At 32.4% G+C, this 24,237-nt stretch overlaps 1 protein-coding gene across 7 annotated transcripts in view; it reads left to right on the forward strand.

The window, feature by feature from the left end:
• LOC143258428 (DDB1- and CUL4-associated factor 6-like) overlaps nt 1-24,237 on the forward strand; it is a 126,648-nt gene that overhangs the window by 8,383 nt on the left and 94,028 nt on the right. For all 7 annotated transcript variants that reach the window (XM_076517349.1, XM_076517351.1, XM_076517354.1 and 4 more), the window contains exons 3-5: nt 2,502-2,594; nt 7,214-7,291; nt 19,758-19,976. In XM_076517349.1, the coding sequence (XP_076373464.1) occupies nt 2,502-2,594; nt 7,214-7,291; nt 19,758-19,976 (390 nt within the window). The remainder of the gene's footprint in view (nt 1-2,501; nt 2,595-7,213; nt 7,292-19,757; nt 19,977-24,237) is intronic.

Genomic DNA, 24,237 nt, shown 5'->3' on the forward strand with positions numbered 1-24,237 from the left:
GAATAACCAAAGAGAGGAGATCAGTTTTATTTCTCTTACAGTGATGGCTGTAGTTTGTTTACTTTTGTGGGTAGCTTAAATTTGTTTTTGTGATATGTTTTTCAATTAAGATCCAAAATATTAAATTAAGAAATTTTAGTTGGAAAACATTTCTGTAGAATATGAATACTTGTAAAATTAATCTGCTTGAATGTTTTTATAATAATAACTTATCTGCAAAAATATAAAACTGGAGATGTGAGGAACATTGAAACTAAATCATATCAGTAGATCAGGAAATTTTCTTGTGCATTTACTGACCAAAATATTAGAATATACTGCTCACCACATAAAAAGATATTTATGTTTTAGAGAAATAACATTATCAGGTGGCTGTAAATGTAGATGATAAATTTTGTAAGTATCATTTGTTGTTTGACCCTATCAAGACAGGTCGAGTTCAGAGGGCATGTCATCACATTTGTAGATTTACTTTCAATATCTTATTTAATTATAATTTCATAAATATGTCAATAAATTTGGCATAAAGTTGCAGACTGTAATTCAAAATTTATTATTGTACATTAGCTAATTATTTAATTGAAAAGTAAATATTTCAAAAAAGTATTAACATGCGAGATATTTGAATTGTGTCTTACGTTTTTGTTGTTTTTTTCTCTGTAAGTTATTGTTCAAATATTTAAGACATCAATACAGATATGTGACACTTAACTTGTGAGAAAGGGGAAAACGTAAACAGCTGATAATTCATGGTATTCACCTGTAAAATATGGTCATGTTTTAGTGAAGATGTTACTACAAATAATGCAGTTTTAGGTTTTATACTTATAATTGTCAGTTTTGTTCAACATACAGTATATATGTTCATCGAACCAAGGGTGGAGATTTTTATAATTTTTTTATGAATATAATTTTATACATCTATTTGAAAGTTGATTGCACAAAATTACAAATCAAAAGAAAGGAAAGAGGTTAGTGTAACTAGCAATGTTTCAAGGTCCTTTTGACGTAATTTTATCTGTTTTGCTACTTGTAGTTTTAGAGCCACCGAAACAGGTTATATATGATTTTATAATAAATTATCATTAAAGTCCATCAAAAATGATAGGAAATCACTGGAAACCAGAAGTATTTGATATAAAATACTGGTAATACATAAAAGAAATACAAAATTTTATTTCTCAAGAACATGCTATATATTGCCTCTGAATTCACTACATACAACTGAGCAAACATGCTACACTGTGGTGCCTTTGCATAAAATATTAAAACACACTATGACCATGTGATTACAAAAACACCTGATTTTCTTCTGAGGAAAACAAGGAGTTTTTCATAATTATTCCTGAGCTGAGATTTGTACTAAATTTTGGCTTATTTTTCACAGGTGTTGATTGTGTGTGAATTCACTTCCATGTCTTTCATCACCAGATTCTTCTTAGCTTTCATGTTTGGATCCTACCTAGCTTACTATCGTAATGATGTGCAGCAATATGTGTAATGCCAGGCCTGATTTGGTCCTGAAAACTTCCTTTTTGATTGGCTTTTATGTAGCAGAAAAATGTGTTAAAACCTATTTGCATCTACATTAACAATCAAATTTAACTAAAATGAGAATAGGCTGTTGAAACCATAAGTATTATAGGAGAAAAAGTGGAATTGGACTCAAGAAATTAGCAAAATTGAGCTCAACTAACCAACATTGCATTTGTGATTGTGGGTTTTTGTTTTATGAAAACATATTCAATCATTAATTTTTTTTAAAAGCTCTCAAAAGTTGCTTGCATTAAGTTTGTTGGTCTACTGCTTTCATTTAAGTAATTTGTTCATGTTGATATACACAAATAGTGCACACTTTACAGAGTATATTGAAAACTTGTAATAAATCTTGGGGTTCCTTAGTGCCCTAATTTTTATGGGATGATGTGGAAGGAACTTCTTGTGTGAGTAAATAAGTAAGTATATTCTGTTTTTTGTTTCACATATATTATGACAAATAGCAATACAGAGTCACAGAAATGAAGTGGTGAATGTTGGAGAAGGTCCAGGACTTAGTTCGAAACTTCTATGAAAGCATGTTATCCTGCTGAAGGTATTTAGTAGTTACATTACTTTATTATATACACAACATACATTGTAACTTCAAGAAAACTCGAAGATACATTATATTCATTGCCAAAGAAAATATATTTTACAAGGGTATATGGAAAGAAAGTTTGTAACTGCTTAAGATTATATAGACATGTGCACATTAGCAAGCAAATATCATGCTTTAGGCTTGATGGTACAATGTTCCAGAAGAGTGAACTGAACTAGTTTGGTGATCTAAAACAGTTTTGTGTTGCATTTAGAAAACTTCATATTTGCTATTCTTTTTTACATTACTTATTTTGAAAACTAATTCTCAATAGTACATGTATCTTGTAATGAATTGTTTGCAGGCAAATGCTACAAAGTTTTATTGGTAATTGCTAATGCATATTGTATTTTATGTTTTGCAGGTAAACACAATTTGCTGGAATGACACTGGATACTACTTACTTTCAGGGTCAGATGACCATCATCTAAGCATCACTCATGGATACACTTACAAGGTAAACTCTAGTTTCACTTTCAGAGTTTTTGCATTTTTTTTACACTGATTACATAAACATTTTTTAAGCTTCTCTTAGGACATGGAAAAAATAAACTTTGTTCTTATTATTTTCATGATGTGTTATGTGTTAACCCTATCATGACCCTTATGATCACATTCCTTACATAAAGGACCCTCTGTTCACTGTGTGTTAATTGCTGGTGGTCATAAGAATATTGGTTCAAGGTTAGTCCCCAATTCAGATTTTAGCCCATCACACATTGATTTATGTTGTTATTATGACTTCTATCACTTTTTCCCTTTTAAATTTTTGTTAGTCTCTCTAGCAGTCTTGTTAGTTATCTGTGGTTAACAAACTGTTAATAACTCTTTGGGCAATGAACTTATACTTTGCATTTGTTCTCACAAACTTTTTATATTTCTTTGCATTAAATAAATTTAATCTTGAAGTACATAATCTGCCTTCTTTGATGACAGATTGTTTAGGCTAAGTATTCCTGATGAAATTTGGTTGAATGGATGGAAATTGTTTGTTTAGGGATACAAGTGGAGTGGATGTTGTTTGAAAGTCTTCTGCCTTTCATCTTCAGGCCAGTGTTTGTATGATCATGTAGTCAGTCTTTGTAGTATTTTGGTGGATTCTGGAGAACTTGTTATGTGATTGGTTGGTTTATTTCTGTCTCTGATTGGTGGAGAGGCTCTTGTAGATTCAGTCATTGGTAGATACAGGTGAATTACTTTTAATCTGGAATCTCTGTATAGTTAGTTTTATTTTGTTAATGTAAAAGGATTCTTTAATTTTGCTTTTACAAAATTTGTCTGTGTTGATGATTCTAATTTTTTCCCAGTTTATTTTGTGTCCAGGTGACATGGCATGTTCTGCAATGGCTGAATTTTGTGTTTTAATGAGTCTTTTACTGTTTTTGTGATATTTTATTCCCATTATGAGTTTTGTTCCATTTATGCAGTGTATGCTTTGTTGCAGAAAGTAGAATTTTATAAATGAAATTTTTGTGTTTCTCATTGAAAGATTTATGTTTCTTTTTCACCATAATGTCTCTTAATGACTTGAAGGATTTCCACTGGATCTTGTGTATTGAACTTGACTCTGTGTTTCAGTTATTCACTAACATTTTGCAGACAGGGGAGGTAAATGGTAGTAGTGTTTTCATTATCTTTTCTTTTTGTTGTTGTTTTCAGGGAGTTTTTGATGAAGATGTGTAACTGTTTTGTTTAAAACACTAATCTTTTGACATGACATTCTGTGTTGATGAATGTGTTAAGGCAAATATTTTCTGCTCTCTTATTTAGGCATTAGATTATATCATGCATTATCGAGGTTGAATGGTAAGACTGGAAGTCTAGGTATCTGTTTGTATGGTGGGTTTTCTGTACACAGTTGTGGGGATTTTTCTTGTTTTTCTATACATATATCAAGAAATGATAGGTTGTTTTGTTCCTCAATTTATGTGGTGAAGTCAGTTCTTTTGTCTATAGAATTAAGATGTTCTCGGAAAAGCTGGTAAAATTTTATAACCATGGGGGCCAGCTAATTAAGGTTTCATCAACATAACATCAGTAGAAACTTGATTTTATATCTGATTCTCAACATTTTGGAGAGATTTTGGATTCACTTCTATCTTCTTTTTAATCTTGTGGATCTTTCAGTTCCCCTGTGCATCAGTGGTAAACTTATGGATTTGCAGCTCCTGGGTTTAATTCTCAAGGGTGGACGTAGCATATGACTTGCAGTTGGTTTAGTGTAACAAAACAACTTACTTTACCTTGGTTTTAAGTGACCCGTGAAAAATGAAAAAAAAAGGTCCCTCTGAGATAAGCAGCCTTTCACTTGTTTTTCTTCTATTGGTTCTATGAATGTGTGAGGTTTGGGATTTTTTGTTGTTGCTTTAAGCATACATCTTAATTGATGTCTGAAAGGTCTGGGAGCAAATTTTTATTTTTATTTCCATACATAGAAAGAAACTGTGATTCCTACTGGAAAGTTTATTTCTTAGTTACATAGTCTAAACATTGTGATTTTGCCTACTACCAATGTGTGGAGGCATTTTTCTGACACATATAATATTTATTCCTTGAATTTTTTGGGTTCTAAGACAGTTTATAGCTCATCTATAAATGTCTGTGTCTTCTAATAGGCCAGAGTAAGTCTAAACTTACAATTCAACTTCAACATTATTTTCTTTCACTTCACTCATTGAGGATGAGCTGGATCCATTGTTAGCATTCATGTTGGTTCAGTAATCAGTTTCTACATTTTTCTTGGTTATTATTGGAGTCTCTGATTTTGTGGGTTCCTACAGGGAGATTATAGTTCTACCCCTATTTGTGAGTATCTATCCTCAGCATCAGCTCCTTAGTGTATTAATACTGAGAATAGATTCTATCTATATCCAAGGTTTTCACTGCTTAGTTGGACGTATGGTAACCTTAACCATCGATTCAGAAACCCCACAGGTCACATCTTCACCACTATTATCTACCCAACCTGTAGGATTTTCACCTCTTGCACTTTATCAAGATTTGGATGTAGTGAGAGATTTGGGCTAGTTCTTCAGAATTTTTATTGCTATTAATTGTTGGTCCTATGAAGACAGTAGATTGAGGTCCAGTCATCAATCTTTCTTGTCTGTATCAATGACTACATTTTTACAAGGTTCACAGGTTAATCATCCTCAAGCTGTTTTGATTTTTTTACTGAGATTATGGATGTCCATGTTAGTTGTAGTCAGTTTCTATCTGTACTTGGTCTCAGCAGTTGAGTCCCACCACTACTGACATTTGTGGTTCACAAAGGTCAGGTACGGCAGTTCTGAATTTTTTCTTTAGGTCTGCTTATTGTATGAGTTTTTTCTTTCTTTCATTCCATTGTACTGTGTACACATCATTCCAAGGATGATTGGTTACTGCAGGCAATATATTTTCAATTATTAGATCATCGCATCTTGATTCTACTTTCGAATACAATCCAAATAGGCTTCTCTTTCAGGACTGCAACATCTTTTTTTTGCTCTAGCTTAATATGTCATTAGTCTGGATATTTTTTATTTTTCATCTCATCTCTCAGTTGAGCTTATCTGTTTCCCATCCTCCTTATCACTATAGAATAGGATGCCACACTTTTACTCATTTCTCCTTCTTCTATAGCACAGATGACTTTCTTTTCTGAGAATGCAGGCTCCACTTGAATCGTGGCTTTGGGACACGTACACAAGTGATACTTTTATTGGTCTTTAAGCAACCATAGACCATACACATTTATTTCTTTGTTTCCTCAGTTGTTGTTTTTTTAAGTCAGGATCATTCTTTGATCACCAGGGGTTAATTTGGGATGCTATTACAATTTGGGTTTCTCTACTGCCACTATCTAGAGTTCCATTCTCTTCATGAATGCTTTGCTTCAGGGATGTGGTACTTATATAAACAATTAAGAATTCCAGAGTCTTTGCATGAATGAGGATGGTTCTCTACACAATGTTTTTGTCCTTCTTGCTCTTCAACAGATAAGGTCTTGTGACCAAGGCTTTTTACAGGGAAATAGTCAGGTTTAATTCTGGCTGTTCCAAGGTGATGTTTTTCATCAAGAATGCATGTGGTCTAGGGCTCCTTATTTTTGAATTTTGGACTTTGGTTTTCGATAATAGTCTTTATCTTTTTGCTCTTCTAGCTTGCCATGTTCCACAGATGATGTTTGTGGTAGTAAACACAATGTCTCAATTTAGACAGATTTCCAAACAAAATAGAAGTTGCATTTCAAGGTTCTGTGGGATTGTCTCTCATTTTGTAATGCTAGTTGTTGGGTTGGCTTCTCATTGGATCACCCAACTACTTGCAGTTTGGTCTCCAGTACTTCATCTTTGGACTTTGGCAATAGATGCTTTCCATTTGGACATTTGATGTGTTATCTACAGATTTATTTGATTAGGATGTTGAAACAGGCACTGGGGAAGCACCATCCTTATATGTTAGATGTCTTGTGAGAACAATACAGATGGAAGTAGTATGCTTTGGAATGACAGCACTAAGCTAAGCTAGAACATTTTATAGTGAGATCTATGCTGCATTCATGTCAAAATTATGATACTGTTATTTTTTTCTTTCGTGTTGGAACATCAGACTTATAAAATTTGATTTATCAGACTCAGCTAGAAAAATGACTTATTACTTTTCTTGTGTAGAGGTAAGGGAAAAAATAATAAACTTTTGTTTTTAACTGAAATTTGCATAAAAGGTAGTAAATGAAAATTTCAAAGCCTATTATGAAATAATCCAGTTTAATTATATATAAAATTATTTGGATTACCTGATGCTTGTATGTGTAAAAATGGTGCTTAAAATATACAGAAATGAGAAATGAAAGTTTTAGATGTAATAGTGTTGGAAAAAACTTTAACTTTAGAACGATAATATATTAGTCAATTTGTTCGCTATCAGTACGAGACATTTCTACAGTATTTTCGTATTACATTTTTGGTTAACAAGATTTGCATAAGTGATAAAGTACTTCAGAATTAGCTACAATGTTTGTACAAACTACATACCGTAATTTAGGTGAAAGTAATATTTAGTATTTTGTCTTTTTTTTTCTCTTTTTAATAGGTCTTGGCTTCCATACGAACAGGCCATAGAGCTAATATTTTCAGTGCAAAGTTTTTGCCAAATACAAATGATCACAGAGTAAGTGTATTTATATTACTTTACATTAAATTTAAAAACAATTTCAAACATTTCAAAAATTAGAAATACATGAAATGAAGTTGTCTTGGTATTCTATGCTTGTATTAATTAACTGTAAAAAGTTGTTTTACTTTAAAATATTTTATCTGTGGATTTGAAAATGTGTAGTAAGAAAATGGGAGGTTGAGCATAGTGGTGTAGTTTGTATTTTGAATTGAGAATTGGAGGGCCAAGTCCTTCAGGGTTTGAAAAGTGATGTTACTGAATATGCTCTATACATTTATCTGTGGGTAGCAGTACAAAAGTGACTGTAAATCCTGTTATTTATTATAAATGGCCAGTATGTGCCAGAAGTTTTTGCTGGCTGAATATAAGCTGTCTCTGGTTAGTAATTCAAAATTAATAAATAATTTATTGAACTGTAAGGATTTCTGCTCTGGCTAATATGTAAGTAAGGTGCCACTTAACTTAAATTCAGAATTCCAGTCAGAAAATTTAAAAAGTGTTTCTTTTAAATCTTTCTGTAGTGATACTTTTTTAATAAATCAGAAACTAGTTTGTGAAGAGTATTTTGTATTGTCAAAACTATCAGTACTGTATCCTATTTAATAATATGCCAGTTTTACTTTTGGCATATATCTCAAAACATGACAGTATCTATCCTAATCCTGTTTTCAGTCCATTCATTAAGTTGGTGCCCATTCTTAGTGCTCAGAATGTTTATTTAATGCCTAAAACATTCAGTTACTTGTTACGTGATGATGCTGACGATGCAACATTTCTACACAAAGTTAATGTTGACAGTCAGTTCACCATTGAACTAAGTAATAGTATGTTCATAGTAATAAATATAGATTGCATATGCTTGTATATTTAAAGAAAAAGTTTACCATTTCATAAGTCTTTTATTAGTTATTGGTTTGAGTTTATCAATCAAAACCTTTTCCAAAGTTTTTTTTAAAATTTATATCTGGTTTCTTGCAACATATTCACTGTAGTTTAAAGGTAAGTCTGGTCTCTGTTGATCTTTATGTGTAGCTGGATAACATATTCTAAACAAATCACTGGGGTTAATCGATTCCTTAGTATGAAGTTATGGGTTGGTTTTGTGATTTCTTCAACATATCTGGAACCACACAATATTCAACATGGTTTTATTTAAAAACTGTTCTATGGGCCAGTTCTATAAACAGTACATTTTTGGCTAGCATTACAAACAGTAATGTTTAAAGCCAACTGTACAGTAATTTGTTTTCAAAGGAGTACCAGATTTTTTTAGGTGTCTAACACTAAGGCTGCTCTCTTTAATTTTATGATATACTTAGGCATTTGTAAAAGGTAAAAAAAAAAAGAAACCCATCATTACATGGAAGCTGCCCTCTGACATTTCATACTGGAGGGTGTAATATATGACTTGCCCCCTCTTATTTGCAATAAAAGAGTCGAAAATAGTTATATTTTTATTATTATTTTAATTTTTTAATGATCAACAAGTTTGAAATGTTCAGCTGAAAATATATTGATTTTGTGATAACTGATGGCTGTTTAAATATATTAATCTTGTGGCAGTGGGCACTGATGAATGTTTCATTCTGAAAGGGGGGATTCTGACTTGACTGTTTATTCTGTGAATTATAAAGGTGCTGTTCAGGTTGAATATAACAGTTCTAGTACCAGAACAAAAATTTCAAGAAGCAATGCAAGAAGATCTAAGCATTTGGGAATACTGCAGACTAAAGCAAGACTGGAAGTTAGAAAGAAATTGTACTTTTTTTTTCTGTGTTTGCTGGATATACAACTCATGAGTGAAATGTTTATCTCCCTTGTTTATATTTGATAGTGTATCACAGTAAGTGATTTGATTAAAGCTACTTGAACTTAATTTTCTTAGAATTCCAACATAGGTATATATATGAATGTAGTTCAATTTTAAGAGCATATTATGAATATTTCTGATGTAGTACATTACCTCCTTTCATATAAATCACTATTTTCAGTCAGTGCTGCCCTCTGTATGCAAACAGGTTTTTACACATGCCACAAATATTTTATTTTCCCTCGATTGGAATTGACTGATTCCAATGTGTGTATCAAGCAAATCATCATGCAACAATCATTCACCAAAAAGAGTGTGACACTCTCTTGATAACTCCCTCTATTCAATTCTTCCAAACTGTTACTTCTCGTTTGGCAGTACTTGTGCTCTAACATTTAGTTGTGCTCTCTTCAAGTGTTTTATTTTAATTTTCTTCCATATCATAATATAATGGAACTTATATTATATGATACTGGAAAAACTTTTTTATTACACAATGTGCAAACCCCAACTTCACAACATTTTTATCCTGTGTGCATGTAGATTTGTAACAGGGGTCACAATTTTGGATTTTGCTTTTGTTTCCTATCATGGAGAACTTTATTTTTCTTCATTCTCACTCTGCAGATATGAAATCATGGAGATCTAATGCACGAGTGCCATCTTTATTAATATATTAGTTCTGTCTGTTGTATGTCCATTTAAAATTTTGGAGAGTGTGGATGGATCTTTGCCAAAATTGGTATGGAGGTTATTAGGTCCTTGAGGAAATGCACAAAAATTTTCAATTTTGCAGTTTTTATGAGTGTTTTTGCAAGGGTTTTCTACCACTGCTTCACTCCTGTTGATAGATCTTCTCCAAATTTGATTTCATATTTGTTGTTTCTGTTTTTATATTCATTTCAGGGTTTTTTAAAAATTATATATATAAAGGAAAAACCTTTCATCTTCTAAGATAACCTTTTATTAATCATGAATTTACGTAACTTCTGTCCAGGGTACCGGTACTCCAGCTAGTCTTTTCATACATTTATCTCAACATGTTTACTCTTTATTATACAATTTTGATATTTATAACTTTTTGAGTTATTCCAAAGTGGAATTATTTTTTCAGCTTTACTTTATTGGAAAATTGCTTGTTCTGTGAACTGACTTTCTTTGGGCCTCACCACCAGTTTGGGAGCACACACATTTACAATACAGTTCACCAACTTTGGAAAGATAGAACATTATATTGTTACAGATTTTGTATATTTTTATTGTTAATATTATCGTTCATTATTAACATTGCATAAGTTTCTAAACATGTTTACCATCTGCTGACACTTATAGCTATTACTCATTCTCCAGGGTTTCTACTTCCTTGGCCATTTCTGCATTGCTTCACCTTTGTTTTTGCTTGCTTCAGTATTTTATAAACCTCTCATCTTTTTTTCTCAACAAGGGTTTTACATGGGTTTCTCTACAGGAGTGCTGTGATTTGTAACTTCTCAGATTGTGAGTCTAGCATCACCTTGTGGTTTTTCCACACCATTATATTTTACTAAGAAAAAAAAAGAAAGTATTTGACACATTGCTACTCCACCTCTGTTACATGGCATCTCTCAACAGTCAGGGATGGGGTCATTCTCAGTTGAGGCTATCTGTAATTTGATTCGTTGTAAGAAAGAGACATATTTGGACTGGAGGTGACTCTCCTGGGGGTTCTAAGGCTATTTTTGCCAGTGATCTTGGACAAACTAGGGAGAATTTCAACTCACTTTTTCCAGCACATTTGTTTACTATGTTGGATTGTCACAGGATCATTCTCGATCTGTCAACTCCTTCTCCTCTTTTTTCAGTTAGTCAGTTGCATTTGTGAGATTTCAGGCTTTCCCTGGTTACCTAGCACAATGTGTCTCCTGCAAATATACATGAATATTTTCTCACCGTCTTTATTCTTTGAGCCTGTATATATATCATTGTATGAATAATTAGTTAGTTCTGGCAACATCTTGCCATTTGGCAAATCAACACACCCAAGTTCATTTTTCCAAATCCACTAAGATAGATTTCCTTATCAGAGCCAAGAAATCCATTTTATTGCCAATTCAGTACTTTGTCCATCATGATTTCTTTTTCAACACATACATAAGTTGGCCTCAGCCAACTCCCATCAGATACAAAGCAATGGAATGAGTGGTCAGTCTTTTAGTCATGTCTACTCCTCCTACTGTGCAGATGGTTCTCTCTTTTTTGGATTGTGAGCATCCCTTGACTCTCTTTTTTTTTCTTAGGGATGAATACATGTGCAATCCCTTCAGTGGTCATTGCATGACTAATTAATCTTAAACTCTGATTCTTCTTACTTAGAAATGACTCCTTAGATTTTAAGTGGTGGTTGGATTGGAACAACACTGTCATTGATGTTTCCTTTATCACCTCCTTGTCCTAAGATGCATCTTTACACAGCAGCCTCACTTCAGGGATGGGGGTGTATACTGAAGATCAGAAATTCCAATGTATGTGGACAGATGACAGGTCTCCCCTCCACACCAACATTTTGGAATTCTTTGCTGTCCAGTGGGAGACAGTTCAAGATCTGCCTCTCTTGAGGGGAAAAACTGTCATGGTTCATTACAACAGTTTCATAGTGATATTTTTATATTTCACATCAAGGAGACGTGCATTCTCTGAATATGTGTTTTCAAACTTTGGATCTCGTCTGATGAGCTCACGCCCATATTATAAGTCTTCTGGCTTACCATGTTGTAGAGGTTAATGAATATAATAGCATATCTGTCTTGGCCCAACAGGATTCTTCTGAGGGAATGGATGCTACATCATAAGGTTTTCCAGTGAATTTACTTTCAGTTCAGGTCATCAATGATTTGTGCTTTCATCACCCATTTGAATTCCCATCTAAAGGTGCTTTAGTTCCTTGTATGTCATTCTTGGCCTTTGGCAATAGACATGTTCAGTCAGGACTGGATGGGTTTACATATACATGTCTTTCCTCTTCTGATCCTTCTGTTGCCCAGAGTTCTGGCTATGGTTTGTTCCACTCCTTGTCAAGTGCTTTTGGTAGCCCTGTATTGGCCAGCCCAAACATTGTTATCTATTTTTTGGTATCTTCAAGAGTGCCCTCCTCTGCCACTTCCTCTTTGGCCATCTCATTTCAGGCAACCTCAATTCAACATTCTACACTCAGACATTTCAAAACTAAAACTTCATGCTTGGAAGTTGCTGATTTTTTTGAAGATATATGGGTTTAACTTCTGAGGTGGTTTTGTATTTGCCTAAATCTCTGTAAACTCACTGTGGTCATGTATCAGTGGAAATGGCACACTTATTAGATGTGTATCAAAAGCAAACAAAACCCACTTTGCCTTAATGTGTGTACTATATCCAATTTTTTGACTTGGAACTTTGAAAAAGGCCTTACTGCTACTTCTCTTGCCTTATATAAGACATCCTTATCTCCTACTTTTTAGTAATCTGAACATACGAAGAATTTTAACTACCCAGTCATATCTGGTCCACTTCAACCTTTTTGTGTCCTTTGATCCAAAAGGTCTTTTCCATTGTCCAGCTGGGATTTTCTGGTAATTTTACCTGCATTCTGTCATTATAACTTTGAGCATTTAGGCTCTTGTTCTGTGTATTACCTTTCTCTTCAGGTGCATTTTTTGTTGTTGCTGTTGTGTGGATGTTGTTTGCACTGCATGTGTACAGGACTCTTTATCATTCTAGCTATACCCTGCTATACCAAGATAGGTCTTTCCTTCTAAAGACTGGTAGCTAGAAAAGGCAAAAAAATCTTTCCTGGCAATTTGTTTGCCTGGCATTTCTAACCTTTACAACCACTTGGATCCTGATCACTTGTTAAGACTGGTTAGGGTCCTTAGATGTTTTATGGATCTCACTAACTCTTTTCAAGGTACTAGGAATTGACTATTTATTCATCAGGATTCTACATATTTCTGTGAATTATTTCCAATTACCTTGACAAGGTGGCTTTGCAAATAGATCCACGTTGCTTATTCTAGACTGTCTTTATAGGAGAGGAATCTGTGAGAAACACATTTCATTAGATTTCTATATCATTAGTTGCCCATTTGATTTGTCTGCTGAAGAACATTGTGTGAGCTGGTATGTGGACTTGTCCCAATACTTTTCTCCCCCATTATTTACACAGTCTGGCAGTTTCTTCTTTTGTGGGTTTTTGCCTACCTTCAGTGGCTGTTTTTTTCATGTCTGTTAGATTCTAATGAGTCTTTTTTTTTTTATGGCTTCTTTTCTTTCTAGGGTCAAATTATTTTTTCACTGGATTCCACTTTGTGGCAAGTGTTTCCCAGACAAGTATGCTTTTATCATTCCAATTCTGCACTAGCAACCACTTTTTCACTATTATTAGTACCAGGTGCCAGAGACTGTAGAAATGAGGTGTTCCATGAAGCTACATAGGAACTCACCAAGTAATATTGCTATTTTATGGTGAACTTCCACTTGTATAAAGGGGATCCTCCCATCCCTGATCTTCGAATTGAATAAATCAAGGTCATTTTGCTTTTAAAAATTTGGGGAAGGTGGTTCATCTATTGTACTGTGCCTCAGGACTCCCCAGCATGCATTACCTCTTCAAATTCTACTAGTGGAGATAGGGAATCTTTACCATACCTAACTTCCAGTCACTGGTGTGGTAGACAGAAGTTTCCTCCAGAGTTTCAGAGTGAATTTCTACACTCTTGGAGAAGAGTGGAAAGTTAGTAGCTCTCCTACCCAGGTCTTCATGTGTTTTTTTCCTGGATGTTGATAGGAGCAGCATCAGTCTACATGGAATCCTACTTGTAATATTGGTTCAGATTTGACACTTAGCTATCTGATTGAGGTATACCTAGCACTTCTTTCTGATCAGTTTTAATTCAGTACTTTGATCATAATGGGGGGTACATTAACTCTTCATAATTCTGAATGTGGAGTGGTCTCCTTCTAGGTCATTAGTGGAGCACATTCTCTCCATAATTTTCCTTGCCCATTCACAGGGTAATGAGGATATAGGTTTATAATTCCGGATAAGATGAGTCCTATTCCTTTGGTTGACTAGGGCATACACAATCCCATCTTTTTTAGTCTGGGACGTTGCCTTTTGGACTTCTTCAAGTTGAGGAGAAGGTTTGCCCCCTTCATTGTTGCTCATCGTGATTCAGCTGGTTCAAAATACACCACTCTTTGGCTATAGGTTGGGGTCCACTCAAGCTTATATATAACATTGTGATTGAATTGTCTTAACCTCCAACATGAGATATAAGGACCAAGATTTCTCAATTCCAACCCTGAGTTGTGGAGTCTTGGCTATCTCTTTGGGGCTTTCCTATAATGATGATTACTTGTTACATGAACTGGATTCCAGGTGAAGATTATACCTGTTCTGCATGTAGTATAGTTCTTCTTCTCAGATAACACTCTTATCTGTGCTGAAGTTTTCTGTATGGGTAATGCCTTCACTGGCTTCTCCACCTCTTTAATATGAAATTCTAGCCATAAGTATCAGCAGATGCTAAGTATGTTTTGGAAGTTAACATTTTCCCAAATTGAAAATGTATTTCTAATAATATTTTCCTCCATGGTCACTATTCTGTCTTTGTTTCCCACTAAGATCCAGTGTTAGTCACTGCTAAATATCAGAGATTCAATTGGCCTCATGCTAGAAATATTAATTCAGGAATTCATACCATAATTGTCTTGCTGACTGGAAGGATGAAAAATTAAGTTATGAAATCAACTAGATTATAAAATAACATTCAAAGTATATCCAAATGACCATAATATGGGGAAGCCTGTTAGTGATGCTTTGTTGAGAAAAAGTGACAAAATTATCTGAGTGAGATACTTAGATACAATACCAGGTTAGAGAGCACATTGATGTAAATGGTAAGTATATTGCCAAGGACAGTTGAGTATAAAAGACTGGGGCAAGGGAGTAAAAATCAAAACATTGCTCACACGGGCAAGGAAGTAGCAACCATGGATGTCGAGTAATAGCTCTAAGTTTTACATTATACATTTTCAATTTGGGAAAACGTTAACTTTCATTAACTTGGTTAATACTTATAGTCAAATTTTACTCGTTACTCTTAGTTGTATTTTTCTACGATACCATTTGCTTAGGCTTACAATGGTCTGCTATTTTAGGAGTACCTGTAATTAATCTTACTGATATATCTATCATTAATTTTACTATACTGTTTTTCTTCATTTTCACTCATCCCAATATTATATATTCTTATTGTTTGGGTAAATTTTTCTTTTACTGGTTAGTGATACTCTTTGATATGTACTTCACACTTAAGGTTCACAAATCTTTTATTTTTGGGTCATTGGTATTTCTACTTCTGTCTTAATCAATTATAAGATTAAATATATTAGTTGATTAGGTTTAACTTTCTTAATGCAAGCTGGGTCAATTTGACTGACCACATGAACTTTTTGTACTTGATTAAATCTTTTTAAGTTTAGTACCTCTAACTTTCCATACTTTTTCTCATCTCAAAAATCTCATATTTCCTTTGTGTAATCCTTAAAACCTCCTAAATACATTTCAAACGTTGTTTTTTGTTTTTTTTAAAGTAAAACTTTATATTTCATTTGTTATTTTGTTACCCTAACTATGGATGGGATTGGTCAATTTGACCAACCTTACAACCACCAAAAAAGTCAAAATAAACCTAAGTTACCTTTTTTTATTTCTAGAATGACTTCAGATTGTAACATAAAACTACATTAGTTAATCTTAAGTAGCTAACTACTGTTTGCACCACAATAAGTTCCAAATTACTCAGGGCACATGCAGCTTATGTGATGCTATTGAATTACAATACCTACATGCTGCTTGCATGTGTGCCTCATGAAACATTTTTATTATGTTACTTTTTATTTTACCTAATATAATTTTATCTAACCTAAAAAAAGATTTGTAATTTTACATCTTAGATACTTTTATAATAATAAATTAAAAATAAAAATGAAAAACAGGAAATGAATTACTTGCCACATCTTCTTTATTCTTGCTGTCAATTGTCAATTATTTCTAAGCCTACATATTTTATACCAATGGTAGTACTGCATTAAAGTTTTTCTTTCTAATTGAATAATGCACTAATGAACATAGACTAATTACATGCAAAAATCATACAATTTCTCTTAACTCGAAATTTTTCTGGCTTTCTAACTTATGCGATAAGAGTCTACAAATTAATCCAAGCTAGTTGTTAACTTTCCTATGGGAATGAAGATTGTATCTTGAGTGAAAGTGATGGTTACCTGTTCAGAACATAATCTTATACAGTATGTCATTTGAAAGAAGAAAACTTTGATTTTCTAATATATAATTAAATAAAAGAGAATTATTAACAAAGCATGAATGAGAGGATGTGACAAATAGATATGGCAGGAGGATGTGATTTTCTATTAATAGCTTTGAATCAAATTAAAATTGAAGGGGATATAATTATAATTTGTCTGAAGGTATTATAGGAATAATATATGTTTAATTTTATACATTTTGAAGGGGTGGTGGGTAAAATAGAGAAGATGCCTAGAGAAAATGTGTATTGTGCAACACTAAGGGAAGTTCAACATTTGTTTAAAATTATTTCCTTATAAAATTAAGAATTTAAAACATGTTATTAAAATATGGATTATTAGATAAATATTTATACAATATTAATTGGTATGACATGAACAAAAAGTAATTTAAAAATTTTGAATGCAAAATACTAAATCTTCCTGTCATGGATAGTAAAGGAGAACTGGTGCCAAAGAGTTAGTGTCTGTTGTTTGTGGTTTACCCAATGTTCTTTTTTTGTGGTTTATCATTTTGTAGGTTATTTATCTTTTCTTCAACACAGAACATAACAGTCATTTGTTTATTTCACTGCACAATTTTGTAACATTTTTACTCGTTCTATTATTTCGTTTTTAATTTATACTTTTTACTCTTAATTTAATTTGTGAGGGCCTTTCGGGGCTAAGGCCTTCTCTACTTTTTCCTAGTACTGCTTCTCTTCCTCCTCTAAAGGTGGAACCCCTTCTCAGATGATACAGATTTTGTCAATTTTCCTCCACCTACTGATGGAATGCCTTCCAGGCCTCTTTAAGTTATTTTTTTCAACACATTTCTTCCACTTACTCCACTTCTTTCTCTGTTATTATATCCCTTCCATTCTTGCTTGTTGGTTTTTAGATTGTGATTTGGTTGGTCTTATCTTTATTGTATACATCTTCTCATCCTGATGTATTTGCTCATATTGTACACCTTCCTTTTTCCCTGCATGTCTGCTCTGTTATCAGTTGGAGGCACTTTGTCTTTCAAGCAGTAGGACTACAACTTGTACGTTATCTTCCATTCTCTGTTTTGATAGTTGTTATTTCTTGTCAGTGTCTCATCATTCACTATTCCATGAGACTGTGGTTGGGTTAGTTGCCTTTTCTTATATATACCTCTTTCTTTTTTTTTTCAAGGAGCATGTCCCTCTTTTTCTTACTGTGTGGTATTTTTCAGTGCTCAGATCTGCACTGTTAAGCTATGTCAATTTGCATATTACAATTCCATGGCCGCACAACACACATTGCAGAGATGGTGTTCCACAAGATCTCTTTTAGGTTTAGTTTCTTAAAAGAATTGCTTCATAAGTTTGCCAATCCTGGGCTGTACTCACACACAGACTACATGGGTAAAGCAGAAGGAGGTAGCTGCTTATCCCTGCCATGTCTTGTATTGAATAAATAAGTATGATCTGTTTTTCAAAGTAGGATTTCATGATTGCCCATTGCACTGTTTCAAATGTTGTCTTTTTCTTTTAGTGGAATTAGAGAGTCTTTACAACTTTCCATTTCCAAACTACTGGGGTGGTTGACCATGGAGGCATCTTTCTGAATGTGATAATGAAATACAAACAAAATATAGAAATTATTATAAATCATTCAGCTGATAGTTGGGTGGTAGTATTCTGGTGGTGCAGGTGACATGATATTCTCCAATACTTAAGATAAAAAACAAAAGAGTGAGAAGCCAAGTTGCAGTTTACCCCTTTAATTGTAATCTCTCATTCTCCTCACATATGAATGTTGGTTCTCAGTTGCCAGATTTTGGATAGTAGAACCAATCAATATAAATTCTCAGCATGTATTATGGATGTGTATATTTTTCCCTCAGTATTATGGGTTATGGTGGAAGTTCTTGGGATTGTTAATATTTGATATTTCTTATTCCAAGGATGTTAATGCACTTGGATTGATTCCAGTCAGTTTCACATTTGAAGGTTTTATTTATATTATGTAGACTTCTTTTTGATACTAGATAATTTTTACATATTAGTATATTATTAATTTTTATAATTTTTATATATTAGTACATTATTAATTTTTATAATTTTATCAATAATATTATTTATTTATATTAGTATAATTTTTAATTAAAATAGATTGATTTTTGCTTGATTTGTTTTTGCATTTAAAATAAAGATTACATCCCATCTATTAATGTAGTGGCATTATACATCAAATGTTTATTATACATGCAAAAGAAAGATTAGGATCTTTGCTTACATATTCTAATTAGAAGTTTTTAGTTGAGTAAGTATTAAAAGTGTTTGTGTTTTTTCTTAAATAGAATTTTAAAGAATTTATTGTTATACATTTATTTTAATGTCTATGTAGGTTCCAATTTATTGCATGTGATGTATGTTGTTAAGCATGCATTTCACATTTCCAACATATTCTCTAAACTTGTAGAAGATTCTCGAGCATAAGAATCAACAATACATGTTTTACAAAAACACAAGCGTATTGTTGGGCCAACTGAAATTTTGAGAATTTGATCTAATGAGTATAAAAGGTAGCCTTTGCAACATGGAGAGACAGTTTAATAAGCCTCGGAAGCTATAATTGTGATAAATGCTTATTAATCAGAAAATTAGAGATGTGTAACCAATAACATTTATAGATTTTGTAGATTACTACAAACTTCAGTGAATAAATTTTGGACATTAGATATTATTGTTGGGAAGAAACTCGCATGTTAAGAATAGAGATAGCTGACATTCTTGTCAAGTGAAGTGCATCAATGTATGAACATTTGCTTGTTGTGGGCCTGAACTACCAAAAAATATTCAGTGAAAACTTAGTATTGTTTCTAAGTTTGTAAAACTCTTGTATACAAATCATTATTTGTAATAACCAGTGGTAATGACCGTTATTATAAATCGTATTGTTGTTTCTGTATTAAAATATATTTGTGTTAAGGAAGAAAATTGTGTGTATCAATCTATTTGGCAAATGTTGTAAATTTTATATCACTGACATTTAATTAATTTCTAAATTCAAATTTAAAATTTTCAGTAGTTTGAAATTGTAATACATATATGTAACATAATAATCGAAGACTCATCTGGGATAAATTATAATGCATAGCAGAATGTATATTTGAAGTAAACAAGTTTAATTTGGTATTTTCAGTAGTTATAGGATGATGATAATGTTTGATTAGCAAGGTAGTGTTATACCTGTTTTAATAATATTATCATTGTTTCATTTTTTGAAAAGAAATTGTATTGGTTGAACTTGTTATATTGCAGGCAATAAGATAATCATTCTGTCTTTGTTTATAAGGTGGTGTCCTGTTCGGGAGATGGAGTTATAATTTTTTCTGAAGTTGAGAATCCTTCCACAAGTGTCAATAATGCCTTTAATTGCCATTTTGGAACTGTCTATGAGATTCAGACTGTTCCAAATGACCCCAACACATTTCTCTCATGTGGTGAAGATGGAACAGTACGTTGGTTTGACTTGCGTTTGAAAACTAGTTGTTCTGCAGAAGAATGCAAAGAGGTAATGCTAATATGTTTCTTAAAATATGTCTTTAAAAGGTTCTCCCAGATGACTATGTGAAGCATGGATCTGACCTCTTATTAACTTGAATTCTTGTTGTTATGCTGTTTTTCTAAGATGTTTCTGTAATAAACTGTTTTCTTTGTTTATATTTGCCTACTGAAATTTTATGATTTACATTGCACACACAAAAAGCACTGTCCTACTTCACATTTAACAGAAAACACATGGTGTGTTATGGACAGGTCAAGGATATATAAAACTTTAGATGTTGTTGCCTACATACATGCTATTTAGCAGTGAAATCACATGTGACTTCGAATCATTTTGAACACCAGAAGGATGTGAATATGTTCATTAGTAAAGTAGTTTTGTTTATGTTCAGGTAGTTGTTGTTCATGGTGAGTAACTCCCTGTTGCTGTTAAGTGAGATTCTTGTCAGAATCACTTAACGACTGGCTGAATCTAACAAATCACAGTTACATATGTCATGTTTTCAACAAGAGCGAAAACAGACAAAGTTTTGCTCTCAATGATACTTATATGGACTATATCACAGGCATAAACAGATAAGGGCATTTTTTGTGATGACTAAATCATAAAGTTGTCAATAATACAGCATATTTTGTAATCTTATATTTATGCCTTATCATATTTTTACACCTTACGCATAGAAAGCTAATAAATCACACTAAGATTTGATACTTCTATTAAACCACTTCTCAATAGAAAATACTATTACAACAATATCGTAAATGGTTCCTATAGCATTATCTGTTATTAATATCAGTGTAAATGTTTAATTTTGACAACTTTGTAATTGTAGTACATTATAGCATCATGATCTTCTGTAATACTGTATTATAATGTTTTAATTTTAAAAATAAATTGATTCATTTAAATATAATTTTTGTTGCAATGTTTGAAATAAAGATTTTATGTATGATAGTTTTGAACTGTGCAGAAAATATTTGTTTAAATAAAAATTAACAAATCTGTCGAGTACAGATACTCATTATTATCTTATACATTATACAGTAAATAAAACAAACCATTATTATGTATATGTAGGGTATATAATGCATGATTAAGAAACTATTTAAAAGTATTTCATGTGGAAAAAAATGTAATAGTAATTGTGTATGTGTCATTGATGACTACCACTTTTTGCTGCTGTTTGTTGTGTGTGTTTGGATTTGTAGTTGATTGTTTATCATTCATAAACTTAGTTATATATCTAACTATATGATAACACAATATGCATTCTGTATTACATATGAAATATTTTAAAAATTATTTTAACATTTAAACACATAAATAGATGAATTTCTCTATAAGATTATGGCAGTAATTGTAAAGGGATACAATACAAAAATTTGATTGAGAAGTAACAGTGAGATGGTAAATTGATTTTGGATAAAACTGTGCTTCACATTTGTATAATATCTAGAAAAATCTTAAATGTTTATGCTGTGACCACCTTAGTTGCATGGAAAAAAACTTGAAACTTAAATAAATTATGCTCATCTAATGTTTATTTAATTCTAGTCTGAAGATATATACTTACTATACTTACATTTAAAGTTCAGTTTTTATGATTTTTAAAACAGATTTGAGTGGAATATTATTACCTTTATTCTTAGGGTTTATCTGTATCTCAACAGTGTATGAATGCTACATTAGAATATATATATATATTATACACAAAGTAGTTGGATATGTTTATACAGGGTGTTCGGAAAGTCATTCTTATTTTATTAACAAGTACTTAACTTTTGATTTTGAACTTTCTTGATGCAAGTATCAGGCACTGCATCATCTTACCCAAAGTCTTCTAGTTTTCCACCTTCCAGTCACAACACAGAGTTTCTTGTTGCTAATTGTGTTGTAAAATTCTTGTTTTCATTTGACCTGTTCATAAATTTGGGACTCATTATCATCTGTCTTAGTGCTTTTGTTAATATAGAAATTTCTACACTTTTTCCAAATTCTTGAGAGGCTTTGTTTACACAGTTAATGACAAATTGTCTGTTGATGTTCCACTGGGTTTTCCAGTTATGTTGATGTTTCTTCTTTGGCTTAGGAGCAGGATGTTTCTACTTGTCCTAATGCTTGAGTATTTTCAGTTTGGGCAGACTAATGCTGTTGTTGTCAGTGTCTGTACCAGGGGCAGGGGGAGCATATTTACATTATTTCCTGGACATCTGGAGTTCCCTCACCAGGGATCAGTGGGTATTTCATGTTCTGGCTTCAGAGTTGGTCATTCAATTTACATCAATTTCACTATTGTCTGCTCAACTTGTTAGTTTTTGACCTCCAACAGATTTATGATGAGTGGAACTTCACTCCCAGGTCATAAGAAAGTTTTAGTCCAAAAGGCAGTAGAGAGTGTTGATATATGCATTTCTAAATACTAAGAAATTATAAATGACCATACTGATACCACAAAAATCTATTGTAATTTACAAGGCTTCAAAACTATGCTGTAATGGGATCTGAAACAATATCTGTTCAGAAAATAACACTTGTCCATAATATGCAAACTCTCCAATTGTATAAGAGCTTTTCTGTCATAAATAACTTAGAAAGATGAATAGAACTAGGTAGAGGAAATGTAGAACTCTTAGTTCGTTATAAACTTATAGGTATAAAAATGCACGTATAAATGTCTTCTCAAATGATGAAGTGGGAAGGTGTAGCCAATATAATGAATTTGTTAAATACTATGATATTTCACCAAATAGAAAAAGTAGGAGGTTCTTATTTTATATTACAGCTTGCCAATATCATACATTTGAGCTTGTAATTCATATGAAACTATAGATCTAATTTTGGTATCATAAAATGTAATCTGACCAAATCCAGAAGATGATGTTTCTGTATAACACACAAGAATTGATATTTAGTAATCTTGTTTTTATATTTACTTTCAAATTTAAATTAAAATCTACAATTTGATACCTAGTTTATTGATACATATTCATAAAATAGTAATTCAATAAAATTTTGAATGTAACTTTACAAATGTGATGATGAGCCTTCTGACTCAGAGCTACCCGTAACACTAGGATTAATGGAATTTCTGTATGTATGTTATTATTTTGTTCAAGTAATTGCTTTTGTAGTTCAGTTTCTACATACAAAAATTCTTGTTGTGATAATATGACACCCAGTGAAGAATATAATCATTTGTAATTGCAAAAGTCTTCAAAAAAGAAGAAAAACAGCATAGATCAGATGCTTCACTGTGTGCTCTAGTTCAGTGGTGCATGAAATCTTTTTCCTATGGCACTCACCATCTAAGCATGCATTTTATCATGCCAATCATAAAAACTGAGTATATACTGCACATGTCATTTCCCCTACATTAATTGGTGTTGCTGTATTTTTTTGTACTGCATTTTTAAAACTTTATTTTAAACTGGCATTTCAGATTATATGTTCCTACAGTCATAAATGCATGTTCCTCCACTAATTTTTTGTGCTCCCACAGGAGAGGCATGCTTCACAGCTTGCACACCAAGGCTTTAGCCTATAGTATTTGAAACAGTTGTATAGGACAGAGAAGTTTTATGTATAAGATAGAATAATATAAGTATTCTGTGTTTAAAGTAGTTCTAGTGATATAGAAGAAATTGCACAATTTTTTTTAACTGTTGGGGCTAATGCGTGATGTGTTACTTGTAACAACTACTTGTATTTGCTTGGAAATTTGTTTTATTCCTGTACAAACCTGTATTAAGTTTTATATGTGCTTATTAGAATGAAATAAGACATTTATTCCCATTGTATATAGATTTATTCAGAGTTTTTTTGTCTACAATGCCACTAAGCACTAAACATTTTTCAAAATGGAACTAGGACTTAGTTTAACATTTCTTAAATTTTCTTATTTTGAACAGTGAATGACATGTTCACTTTTTCAATTTTCTCATCAGACATATTTCATAGGTTTGCTTGCATTGAAAAAAAAGACATTCAGATATCTATGTCCTCAATGCATCACACATCTTTTTTCTTGGAAACTTCTATACCTGCATCCAAATTGAGCCTTTCAGTGTATGACATGGGGTTTGAATGAATGTAATCACCATTCCTCACCTGTTGTGTTACCTAATTTAACTGACTTGGAATGTTGTTTAGAAGATTGCCTTTTATGACATCTGAGGGCTATTTTTGTTATCGCACTTGTATCCAATCATTCAGAGGATCTCAAAACATTTTATGCCTTATGTTTTGATCAGATAAAATTGTCAGATTG

This window comes from Tachypleus tridentatus, chromosome 8 (assembly GCF_004210375.1).
Source record: "Tachypleus tridentatus isolate NWPU-2018 chromosome 8, ASM421037v1, whole genome shotgun sequence".
In the NCBI taxonomy this organism is placed as follows: domain Eukaryota; kingdom Metazoa; phylum Arthropoda; class Merostomata; order Xiphosura; family Limulidae; genus Tachypleus; species Tachypleus tridentatus.